Raw genomic sequence first — 13,467 nt, 5'->3', positions numbered from 1 at the left:
ACATGGTGAATTTTTAATCTATAGGTCACAACATTCTTTATTACTCATATTGAGTTTTTCTCCACCACTCTAATGATCTCTTGCTGTTCCAGTTCATCCGTTCTTGAAAATTAGTGCCTCTGCTTGCCTTGGGATAGTTTTGCTCCTTTTTATACTTCACACTAATCTCTCCATATTCTCTTTTCTTACACTTCTCAAATGAGAAAACATGAGCTGTTCTTTTTTCTCCCCGAGCGCTCAACCTTTTGATTTTTATCAGACTAATGTTCTTATTTCTTCAGAATATAAGAAAAACCTCTGGAGAACTGTATACTGTTGAATAATCCCTCACTTACATATTTACAGGCAGATTTCTGTTTGTGTAAGCATTCTATATCCAGATCCTCTGGACACTGACAGAGCCCATCTCTGAATTTCACTTTCTTGCTTGTCAACTTCCTGTTCAGAATCATTTGCTGCTGTTCTGCAGCTAACCTGCCACTTGCATGTTCTTGATACAGCCAGAGAAATAAGTTTCATAGTTTCATAGTTTCATAGTCTCGTGCGGGTTGGAAGGGACTAAGTTCATAAGCTTTAGAGAGTTAGCATGCTAGAAAACACATTAGACAATGGTTAGTAAAGGAACTTCTTACTCATTCTTGAGACAGTTGCTCTGCACCTGTCTTTTATCTGGACAGTGGATCTTTATCTGCAGTAAGCTGTGCATGTTTGGTTTTGAAGCTCTGGAGCATCTCAAATACAGTGAGCTCCCTGTGGTACACTGATCATGAATAGAGATGTGGGAATGAATCAGAAATCATCTTTCTGAAATTCGTGGTCATTATTCCAATGGTCATTGTTTTAACTGCGTTCTTTTAACAAGGATTCAAATGCCTATCACATGCACACACAGTAAATATGCCTAAAGATAGCACAGGTGTGCTCTGTGCCACAAAATGGAAATTACAGATGCCTGATCTCTCTCTTGCATAACTTTTTCCCCTTCAGAGCTTACTGAATCAAAACCATGCTAACGTTCTGTGCAAACATCACTTAGAATAGGTTCTTTGTCTTCTCATAATTCATTGTGAGTGAAGTCATACATATAAACTCCTAACAGTTTTTCTTCTGTTAGACTTTTTCTTACTTTTAGCATAATCTTTCAATTTGATACAGCTGAAACTTTGTTCCTCAAGATTCTGCATAATTATTTGCCTTATCAGTCTTTACTTCTTTTAGAACTTGATAGACTTTCAATGTCATTTTCTTGACTGAGCGCAAAGAGAGGGTTTTGTTGGTGTTATTGTGTTGGGTTTTTGTTTGCTTTTTATTTTTTAAATCTGTTTTTCTGTTCACTACCTGTAACACAAAGTATGGTACTAAATTGGTTTGTGAGGCCTCTTGCCTTGCTCCATTTTCTTAACTAGAAAGCAGAAGTAATAAAAATACAAGATTCCATTGGAAGAATCTGTCGTGTAACATTGAATCTGTCCTTATATGGTGGTCTTTTATAAATAAATTTTAAGCAGAATGAGGTGAGGAGTTTCTCAATATGTTCATGAGAGCAAGACGGATTTTTTGTTTCATTTTTTTTTCACGCTAGTGGTGTGTTTGCCCCAGAAATGCATAGGAGAGAAGCACTATTAGACAAGCTGGTACGATGGGGCTTTGTTGACTTAGGAGTGTGCAATTGAGTTTCTAAAGGTTTGTGCAACAGAATCATAGAATAACCCAGGTTGGAAAAGACTTCAAATATCATCAAGTCCAACCACAGCCTAACCATAGTACCCTAACTCTAACAACCCTCTGCTAAATCATGTACCTGAGCACCACATCCAAACGGCTCTTAAACACATCCAGGGATGGCGATTCAACCACCTCCCTGGGGAGCCTATTCCAGAACTACCCTTTCTGTAAAGAAGTGTTTCCTAACATCCAACCTAAACTTACCTTGGTGCAACTTGAGGCCATTTCCCCTCGTCCTGTCACTTGTCACCAGCAAGAAGAGACTTGACCTGCTTTCACTGTAAGCACCTTTCAGATACTGGAAGAGGGCGATAAGGGCTCACCTCAGCCTCGTTTTCCCCAAACTAAACAGCCCCAACTTCCTTAGCCTCTCCTCATAGGGTTGGAAGAATGAAGAATGTTTGTGAGCAAAGTAATGAGAATGTAATGATGAAAGGTGAACTCAGCTTCTTAGTACTATAGAAGCTAGGAAAGGTTGACAAAGTAGGAAAGTGTAAGAAGTGCTATTTTAGAAATTACAGATTGGAAATCTTCATTAAAAAATAGAGGTACTATTTTGATTATATGAAGTACTGCCTGAGATGTGTAAATAATTGCTGTGTGCTCTGAGAATTTGATTTTACTGTTGAATTGCAACGTTCAGGCTAGTAGAGAAGGCAGTTAAATCCTGTGAGAGATCAGAAATTGGTCATTTAGTCACAGAGTCACACAATTGTAAGGGCTGGAAGGGAGCTCCAGAGATGTCCAAAACCCTGACTGTCCACTCTGTGGACATTGGAACGCTTTTAGTAGTGAAAAGGCTGTTTTGTTATATAGAAAATGAGAGAGGTTTGAAAGTAAAAGAGAAAATGGCTGCTCTAGTATACATGATGTGATAAGAATGAGGAGTACAAAAGATTGGAAAGTTGTCCAGTGAGCATCTGTGCTAAAATAGGCCAAGTATGAGAGACTGGGTATCCATGAAGTCTATATTATTATCAAGAGTTACCTCAACACACTGAGAACAAATTGTGATTGTTGTGTAATTAGAACCATCACTTTTAAGTGCTAAACGTTTTAAATTGCTTTTTTTATATTCAAATCTGCAGGGCATTATTATTATTATTATTATTATTTATTTATTTATTTATTTTCCTGAGAAGTAGATTGGAAAAGTGGTTATATGGGTCAGTGGACATCACAACTTTTCTTAGGTTGCAACCTAAGGCTGCAATCATAATGTAAGCTTCTGTAACCTACTCAGGATGCTGATATCTGTCCTCTATCTTTTCTGGATGGGAAATAAATGTAATATTTTTTTTTTTATTCACTGAGTGCTACAGCGGTTCAGAAGACTTGAAAAATGAGTCTTGGGTCTGAGAAGTCAGTTCTGAATCCTAGTTAGACACTGATCTTATTTATACTTTTATTTTTTCTTATTCAGTGTGATAATGCAAAGCTGCTGTCCCCTAGACATTGAGTTAGCTTCTGTGTGAAAAGCCAAAGGAACAGGTGCTGTCAGCACTTAGCTGATGCTGGTATTAGTAGTCTTTGAGAAGAGTAAATGAGAGAAAATCCTTAGTAATTTCTATTACATTCTTACCTAGTGATGAGCATTCAAACTGAATTTTTAGAGCTATGTTCACTTCTTCTGAGCTTTCACACAGACATTATTAAAAGCTAAAAACTTGTCCAGAGGTGTTGAAGCCACAGTAGACATCATGCCAAGCTGATGTTCCCTCTGCTTTCCCTAGCTTTGAAATTTAAAATCATCTGGTTCAGGTGTTAGCATTGATGAGCTTCACAGTGAAGTAGAAACTGACCTGAGAAGTTGTCTTTTCCAGGAGAGATGGGAGGAATTCTGAATCAGGTCAGTCATATTGGGAAATCTTAATGCAGGTACTCATCCACCTGTCATGAGCAACACAGACAGTTTTAGATTGTCTTGACTCTTCAGACATTACTGTTCTGTGCTTATGGTTATACAAATAGTTGTCTGTCAGAAATGATGAAAATAGTAATTTTTCAAGAAATAGATCCCTTTTATAATAAATTTATTAGAATCTGGATTAAATGAAATAAAATCACAAGGAAAGGAAGCTCTCTTCATTAAAGCAGGTTGTAGAAACTGTAGTAACAGCATGGCAATTTTCCATGAGGCTGCTTATTTCTTCTGTGGCAAGTGGGAGTTCAAAATGGAAAAGCACATTTCCAATGTGCTATGACAATAGTGTTTAATGTAAGTATGGTGTTTAGGTTAGGCATATGCCAAGTCCTAGCAGTGTTCTACAGCTGTCTTCAAATAAATTCTAGGAAAAGTTAATTATGCATTTTTGATGGCTTCCCTATCAGACTTCTAGCTATATGTAGACTTAATATTCTAAGTTAAGTTTATATGCATGTCACATCTCTCTCTATAAATCATAGAATCATAGAATTACCCAGGTTGGAAAAGACCTTGAAGATCATAAAGTCCAACTGCAGCCTAACCAGTACCCTAACTCTAAAAACCCTATACTAAATCATATCCCTGAGCACCACCTCCAAACAGCTCTTAAGCACAACCAGGGATGGCGATTCAACCACCTCCCTGGGGAGCCTATTCCAGTACCTAACTACCCTTTCTGTAAATAAGTTCTTCCTAATACCCAACCTAAACTTACCCTGGCGCAAATATCCTTACTGTAAGCTGGAAAAGAACACAAGCCTCAAAATAGTTAAAGGGACAACTGTATTTGGTTCTAAATTTGAGCAAAACCAAATGTTGCAATTCTCAAAATGGAATTGTGATACTTTGAGCTCTTCTAGCTAATGCCCATTTGAGCCAAGGCAGTCCTGATGCGAGCTTTTCAGTGCTGTTTCCTTCATAAAATGAGACTAACTGATGGTAGTATTTCCTCTCACCGTGAAATTCCTTAAACTTGGATTTTACAGTTGGTAGCTTTAATTGATAAGTCAAAAGCTGTGAAGTCGTATTCCTGCCCAGGGATTAGGTGGCAATAGCTGCTGCCTTCAGTCTTTTGTAGCCCCATGGTTTAGATACCTCTAAACAGTTAATCTGAGGCACCTTGTTGTTAATGACATTGATTGTCAGCTGCTGTCCTGTGCTGTTTTGAGGAAATCATTGAAGCCTGTGGGAAGTTTACAGCTGAGGTAGGCAGACTCTAGGACTGCTTGTTTTTCTAAGTCTTGGCACTGTTTAGTCTTAATTAAAACAAAATTCTTGAGGCAATTCACATATGCAATAAGGAAAACTGACTCCTGGGAGTTCTGGTATAAGATCCTCTTGTCTCTTTCAGCTGCAGGAATGCTCTTTCTACATTCTCTACCCTCTGAAACAGAGGTGAAACAGGGTACTTTTATCTTCCATACATTAACTGGACATGGAGGATAGATAACATCAGTGAGGATGAGAGGAGGTTGTGTGTGGGTGGGTTCCCCTCCTTTTTTTTTCATCCTTTTTGAACTTTCTACATAGAGTTTCTATAAGCTGTTGATAGTTCCTCTGTAATGCTGTCTTCTTTGGTATTCTTGTTCTGTTGAAAGACTTATGGTGCCTTCTTGTCCTTTGCTCTGTTGTTTTGATTATTTGCCACTTTTATCAGCTTGGATCATCTTTTCAAGTCTTTCTTCATGACCGTAAAGGAAAAAGGAAAGTTTTAATGCAGTCTTAAAATCATGATGTAAACGTAAGATTTTGCGCAGCTCATTTTACACAGTAATATGTTTCTGCCAGATTGAGATTTTTGAGATGCTTTATGAAATTCACAGAAGTTTCAGAGTAAAGATGGAGGAGAAAATGGATGAAATACAAGTCCCATCCTTGATAGTTTCTTTAAAAGTAACTGGAGTACTTGTATCCATTCCCTCAAACAGTATCTTCTTAATTGTGATTCAGAGCTCAGTAGCAGACTGGATAAATTCACAAGGGAATAAGATCATTAGCTGCTATTGAACATAACAGTGGTGCAGCTTATGGCTCAGAAGTTCCAAAAACATTTCTTAGCAAACCTGACACTGGGAATGTGCTGCCAGAGTAGAGCATGCCCTGTTTTCTTCTGAAAAATCTTTTGTGTTCTGCAACTGGCAACACTGGGCTGGATAGATCTTTACCAACTAACCATGTTTATTTCATGTCACTGGTGCTGTCATTGCACTTCAGTCCATTCTCAATATGTAGCGATGATTCCCATGATGCTGCTTTGAAATTCCAGAAGCCTGTGAGTCAAGCACTGCTCTGTACACCTCTCAGTTTTTCATCCTTTCTTTCTGCATAAGGGATGTGTAAACAGTACCCTGAGAGTTTCATCTCTTTCTGCTGCCTGCGAGGGAAGGACAGGCTGACTGTCCTACAAGTGACTTGTATTCACTTTGACTAAGTGAGGAAGTTTTAAAATACTGTAGATTCAGAATTCAGTATATATTCCTATATTGCTTTGTGATGAGGGGTGTGTTACTGTGTTACAGTATCCATACTATTTATATGGATATCTATTTTTAGTGCTAATGTATTTGAGTTAACGCTACTTCTATTTCAGTAATGGCAAAATAAAGCTTTTATATAAAACTAACTGAAAATACTTCTATTTACTTACTTCAGATGATTCTTACTAATATGTGAATTTGCAGGAAGCTTCCTTATATTTTATAATGTTTTGCAATGTGATGTCTTCCATTCTGCCCAAATCCAGAATGTGCTTTTCACTTGCCATCTCACAGGCAGGTGTTTTGCATATTATGATACATTCTTGTTCATCATATTGGGATGAGTTTTAGTGAATGCAATATGGTTTCTGTTTGTTTTGCAGGCACCAAGTATAGATGAAAAAGTAGATCTTCACTTTATTGCATTAGTTAACGTAGGTGGTCATCTCTATGAATTGGGTAAGAACATTTTATATCTGCTCTACTTTTGTTTATAAGCAGTAATCTTGTCAACTGTCAGTTTGAAACGAGATTATTTGATTTAATGGAGGGCTTTGGTTCTTTTGCATTGTAGGGCGTGGGGGTGGAGGGGAGGATTTCTGTCAGATGACTGCAGCTGTTTTCCCACTGCTTTCTTTGTGGATTCTTCTTCCCATGACTCTTCTGTTAAGATAAAATGACACACGATATTAGACTGACTCTGACCTTCTTTTACTATTTGCAAAGACAGGAAGCAAGAAAGAATTGATGAACACGTATTTCTAAAAGTACTGTTATGTCCTTAAATTGTGTAATAAATGAACTGTATGCAACTTCGCAAGCATTAGCTGTTTTATTAAACAGCATGATACAGTTAAAATTGAAATTGTATAGAATACTGGAAGATAATAATCTGCGTTTGTTATAGGCTGGTTATTTTTAAATCTGTTTTAATTTAGTGGTCAATAGACAGTTAACTTCAAAACAGTATTCTCTGTTTTCTGAATTGGTTAAAGCTATTTTTTCTCTCTTCAGATTGTTTAGCAGCAGGTTTTGCTCAGATATTCTCTAATGACTCCAATCTAAAACATGTTGCTGGGCAACCAAGCTTTGCTGCAGCCACTTCAGAAAACTATCAAGCAGATATGAATTTAAAAACTGCAAGTCACTGGCCTTTCTTAACATATTTTTTCCTTTGTTTTATAGTGGGAAGGTTTGCTATGTTTTTTCTTGATCAACACGTAATTAAGCAGTGCCCTTGGCAGGTGACAGTTATCATAACCTTGGACAGAAGCAGTCTTATAGAAAACGAAAGGAAGGCAGTCTATTAGGAAACGTTTATATTAATTATATAGTTATAAACGTTTATATTAATTATTATATAATACGTTTATATTAATTTTATTAGTCTATTAGAAAGAAAGCAGTCTATTGAAACGTCTATATTAATCTTAAGGTGAATTTCAATGATCAGTCATGAACAGTAGGCACACACCTCTGTTTTACTGATGCCTCTCAGTGTACTACAAATCCAATAGTGAGGCAACAACTACCGTAGGATTTAATCTCAAGATGTTCTGACTCTAAATTTCAAAGCATGACGAATGGGCTTTCTCTCTGTATAGCTGGGTGCAGCTACTTCCATATTACTTTTTCATTGTGCACAAATTTACTCAAAGAGCAGACTATATTTTTTATCATATTTTGCTGTATTCCATAAGGGTGATGCAAGATAAAAGCCACTCCAATTTTTCGCTTCAATGAAAACATTAAAAAAACAACAGACAAGCAACAAACCCTCCAAATGGGCATTTGGTTTAGTTCAACTGTGTAGTAGAATCCTAGTACTGTTTCCCTTGTTCTTAAAGTAACATCTCTCTGAGCTAGCAGAAGAAAGAAAAAATAGTTAAGTGGGAAAATGAAAGTTTTATAGATTCATTCACTGGCTTCAACCACTATGGCTGGCATGTGGGCTTTGGCAGGCAGAAAATGCTGGGGAACCACATGAATGCTAAATGCTTCTGATGTTTTAGCCATAGAAGACATGTTATTTATAGGCAGATGAAATTAAAATGTTATTCTGCCAAGTCGTATGTAAAAAACGTAATTAAATTTAGCTTGCAACCATACTGGGCATTCAGTTTGTTTCCTTGGCATGTTCTGAGGAATCTGTATTGTTGTATCTTCAGTTCTGGATTTTATATGAACAAGAGGGTGTTGGTGATTCTAAATATAAAAGTGAATTAACATCAAATCTATTTTCAGTTATGAAAAATGTCGTTTGGATGTACTGTTGATTTCAGTGGAATCTGTAAGGAGGGAGGGGAAATCTTTAAAAAGGAGGGCAGAACCAAAAAGGAATTTGGTCTAGTGAACACTAGATATCCTGACAAATGTTCTCATAGCATTAGCTCTTCATTTGTAACTTCAGACATATTTCTATGAATAGAATTGTTTTAAATACACTGAGAACTGTAGTGTTGTTATATTGCAAATGGAGAAAAAAAATGCAGTTATAGGGATCTTTTTTTTAATGTTGTGAAAATACTTAATGCCTCAGTTATTGGAGTTAAATATTTAAAATTATTTTAAAATATTTAAATAAGAAGAATGTTTCGGTTATGCTCTTTGAAGTAGTGAGTTTGGTGTTCTCATGTGTCATGCAGTCCCTGATGATGGTCGTCAAAGACCACAGACACACAGTGGTCTGTCTGGGTAAATCCACTGTCATTGAAATTGTTCTTTTCCACTTGAAAAGCCTAAGTGTATCCCAGCAGTAAAGAGGTAGCAATTCATAGCCTCATGCTTTCAGATAAAGCATTAGAGGTATCACTTCAGGCATTTTTATTATAACAATGCACATAATGATGACGGTTAAACAGTAATAATTGGAGGAGAAATTAGGGAGTAACTAACTGCCTGCCATAGTTTGTGTGAGACTTTTAAGGAAAAAAAAAAAAAAGTAGCATTTGGGAAGTGAAGAGCAAAAAAAGTTCCGTTTCTTTATTGGCAAAAAAAACAGAACTTCTCTATTTTAACTTTATACATTTATTCATCAATGCTGTTTTATGTTTCCACAGACGGACGCAAACCATTTCCAATAAACCATGGGGAAACTAGTGATGATTCTTTTTTAGAGGTAGGAACAGAAATTGCTCATAAATGGTATATAAAATCCAGTCTTGTTACATTTATGCTTGGACTGTGATTCTGGTTGAAAGAGTATCGTAACATGAGAACAGGAAGTGTAAGAGGAGCCGAGCGTAGCAGAAGATCAAACTAGCTTTTCTTCTCTGCTGAGATTTTCATGTACCTGATTTCAAATTGTATATGAGGGAAGTGATTAAATTGAAAATATAATTTCTCATTTTTCTTTTAGTTGACTTAGCTATAGTACAATACATGCCAAAGTAGAAAGAAGTTGGTTTGCTTTCCAACACTTAGTCCTTCTGTCCCTTACTCTTTTCTAAAAATCATTGTTATAGAATCACAGAATAACTTGAGTTGGAAGGAACCTTAAAGATCATCTAGTTCTAAACACCCTGCCATGGGCTGGCTGCCCACTAACCAGCTCAGGCTGCCCAGGGCCCCATCAAACCTGGCCTTGAGCACCTCCAGGGATGGGGCACCCACAGCTTCTCTGGGCAGCTGTGCCAGGGCCTCACAGCCCTCTGAGTAATTAATCTCTTCTGAACACCTAACCTGAATCTCCCCTCTTTTAGTTTAAAGCCGTTACCTCTTGTCTTAACACTATCAGACCATGTGAAAATTGTCTAGTTGTCTTCTTCTATAGTTAATTTTGGGTGCTTGTGTCAGGAGCTGTTTCATTGAGAAACTAATCTCAAAGGAATACATTTAATCGAGGGGGTAAACTGCTGTCCTGACAAAATGATCAGAAGTTGAGCTGTTTCATTGAGAAACTAATCTCAAAGGAATACATTTAATCGAGGGGGTAAACTGCTGTCCTGACAAAATGATCAGAAGTTGAGCTGAGAGAAGAGGAAGAAACCAGAAAAACTGAAAAAACAAAAACCAAAAAGACCCCAAACCTTTTATAGTTTAGTAATGTTTACTTGTATCTGTAAAATGTGTATACAGTTTGCGTTTGTTTGGGCAAGGGAAGAAGTTCAGTAGAGTTCTTTTTTTCTGTCTTACTGATAACATGTGTTCTCCATATTGCACCCTAACGATAGATAAAGGAATTATTTATAATCAAGCACTTTACCCCACACATCTTTTGTTCACCAAACTTCAGAGATACATATGGAAAGTTAGGCAAGCAACACATCTGTTGCATGAATAGTCAGTCACAAAAATCACTGTTCTGGTTCTGCACAAAACATTTGTTCTCTTATGCTAGAAATAATCCCGAATAGCAGTGACTTGGATCAGAAATGCAGTGTATGTAAGTTTGTGATACCATTTAGTAGTCCTTTCTGGAAAAGTACATCTTGGCCATAATTTGTGTGAAGCGTATCTGCATTTCAGTCGCATTTTTGAATAAGAATGATTTTATAGCTGTGGTTGTTCTGTTGTTTATTTAATTATTTATTTATTTCCCCATAGGATGCAATAGAAGTTTGCAAGAAGTTCATGGAACGTGACCCGGAAGAATTAAGATTTAATGCAATTGCACTGTCTGCAGCTTAAAAACTTTTCCACTTGGGCTAACCTATTGCAATGTATTGTAACAAGATAACCGTTGCCATATGTTAATAGTACAAGTTTTGATACTTCCCTAATACGTCAATTAATTGTAGCACACGTGGAATAAACTTTGCATTTGTCCTTGATAGAATTTGCTGCTTGTTCCTGAAGCAAATTGATGTATTTCTGTACACACGTGCATTTTGTGCAAGAATTCTGTGTGGTGGGGTTTTCTCCTTCTAGCCCCTTAATAGTTTTGGAAATCAGTGCCTGTGATATTTCATCATAATAATGATGAGCAAGTTCAGAGTGGGACTCTTCACTCATACCATATTTAGAGTGGAATATGGGATACTGGGCAAAAACTTGAAATATGAGGTTACTTGCATCTTCAAATTAAAATGATAGAAGAATAACGTAAGAACTTTTGCAGGTAGATCAGAAATTATATATAAATACTGGAAGAAAAAAAAAAGCCAGGACTGTTTCTTCTAACTGGTGCTCAGGAATAATATTCTAAATATTCTTATATTTACATTTTGGAGAATGTTCATTTTGTTTTTCAAGCCTAATAATGTTAAAGCTTTTTAATAATTTATTAGTTATACCAGCGTATGCGATTTGTATTTGTGGAAAAACAAAAACAAAAAAGCAGGTAGTGATTAATGCGGTTTATAATGGTAGGACTGCAGAGGGAACGCGCAAGTGAATACAACAAAATGAAGTATCTCACCTAACTGTAATAAATGCTAGAAAAAGTCACGACTGATTCAATGTAGTTTTTTAGAACAAGGCCACATTCTGTAAATCCTCATATGCACGTGATGGCTGTATACTCCTATTCCATGTAGGAATATCTACTGTGAACGTGTCAGGTGGCACTACTGACTGCTGGATTTCCACACTTGAAGATAGAACCCTTTTTTGTTTGATTCTTCTTTTTTTTTTTTTTTTTTTTTTTTTTTTTTTTTTTTTTTTTTTTTTTTTTTGCTAAGCAATCTTGTGGTTTAGGATTCTTGTGCAAGTAGGTTTTGTTTATTGTGCATATTTCAGATAAGTGTTTACTGTTGCTTTGCAGTAAAATGATTGAGGTTTGCTTCCTGTCAAGACTGCCAAAGGAAACTGAACTCTCAGTGTCCCATAGGTGCTTTCATTCTCTATTAATTGTCATTGCAGGAGAAACAAATGGAATTATGCCAGAAGCAGCTTGGCAGGATTTTCCTTCTTTACAGAAAAGAGGCCTGGGAGTCTGTCTTATCACTTAAGAGCATCTCTTGCTTTTCTAAAGAAGAAGTCAGATTGTCTGTCTAAAATCTCACCTGGAGAGCGCACTAGCAACAAGAGTCTGTTTCCTATGAGTGAGCTGGCTGGAAAAGTGAGGGGGAAGAACAATACTAATGAGCTTCCATGTGGAGCATTTTCTTCAGCCCAATAAAACATACTATCATTAATATGTGCATTTATCTTGTTGCGGTCGTTAGTAAAGTCCTGAAACATGCTTTTAAATAAAAATCAAAGGCCTTTTTATATAAATAGAAACACTGTGTTGCCTTCCTGCCAATAATAGCAAAATCCACTAAAAATTGATCACAGGATAATGTGGATAAAGCGCGTTTTATGTTATAAATGTGATTCGGAGAATTACAGTTAAGAAACTGTAGGTAGTACAGATAAGGTACTTCCACTGCAGGAAGGGAGTGAGGAGGAGAGAGGGAGAGGAATTATAGTTCAAAGCTGCATCATTTGTCTACATGAGGGAAATAGTCACATGTGCTTTTCAGTGTTGGTATTTTTAGGTAATGTGGAGAATACATCTTTGTGCAATTACTTAATGGATAATCACTTCAAAACTGGTTTTAATTGAGTATGAGGGCTGATTATGTGAATTTATGACAAAGGAAAATTGGGGTTAGAAAACTAAAATTGCGGTGGGACTTTTCATGATCACACTGGGAATATACATCTTGAATATTAAGGAGGAACTTATTTGTAAGAATTCTTGGTATACTGGCAATAAGGTTTGTAATGACCAGATCAGTTCTCCTGCATTAGAAGTTTCCCTTCTGTTTTGCTTTACTTTCATTGAATTTTATCTGTTTTCTGCACAGTGCCTTGTTAGATTGAAATGTTGCAAAACCACACTGCAGCAATTCCATCCCACTTTTCATGGACAGCATAGTGGCCTTCCTGTGCTGGTAGGACTGTGCTTTGGCACACACACTGACCAGAGAAGCAGTGGAGTCACCATCTCTGTAAGTGTTCGAGAAACAAGTAAATATGGCACTGAGTTATAGGGGTTAGTAGCATGGTGATGATGGGCTGACAATTGGACTAGATGGTCTTAGTGGTCTTTTCCAACATGAGGTGTTGGCATCTACCTGGAGAAATGCAGGCAGAAAGGGGATCTGCAAAATGTTGGAATACCCACGGAATGTGACTGACCCAGGTGTCAGAAACATGTAGCTGCCATGTATCCTTCTCAGGTCTTGGTCAAGGGCTCTAAAGGCTTATAATTGCCATACCTGTATGATCCATGTGTATTAGCTCAGGCTCTGTGGGAAAATCCTCCTGTTATTTGCAAAGTTGTGCAGCTCTGCCAGGCCTCGCCAGCTTTGTGTGCAGCATTGTTTGGCTGCAGGCATTCAGTGCTGGCGACTGCCAGAAAATGCCTCCTCGACTTCTGCAGCCTGTATGTAACTTCATATGGAAATC

General features: G+C 37.1%; 1 protein-coding gene across 2 annotated transcripts in view; it reads left to right on the top strand.

The window, feature by feature from the left end:
* The window catches only part of UCHL3 (ubiquitin C-terminal hydrolase L3), a 38,307-nt gene extending 26,790 nt beyond the window's left edge, over positions 1-11,517 (top strand). For both annotated transcript variants that reach the window (XM_015851628.2, XM_015851629.2), the window contains 3 exons: positions 6,513-6,588; positions 9,189-9,247; positions 10,675-11,517. In XM_015851628.2, coding sequence (XP_015707114.1) covers positions 6,513-6,588; positions 9,189-9,247; positions 10,675-10,758 — 219 coding nt within the window. In that variant the 3' untranslated portion in view covers positions 10,759-11,517. The remainder of the gene's footprint in view (positions 1-6,512; positions 6,589-9,188; positions 9,248-10,674) is intronic.
* Positions 11,518-13,467: the final 1,950 nt, after the last annotated feature.

Source organism: Coturnix japonica, chromosome 1 (genome assembly GCF_001577835.2).
Source record: "Coturnix japonica isolate 7356 chromosome 1, Coturnix japonica 2.1, whole genome shotgun sequence".
Lineage (NCBI taxonomy): Eukaryota > Metazoa > Chordata > Aves > Galliformes > Phasianidae > Coturnix > Coturnix japonica.
This window is presented reverse-complemented; position numbering and strand designations above follow the sequence as displayed.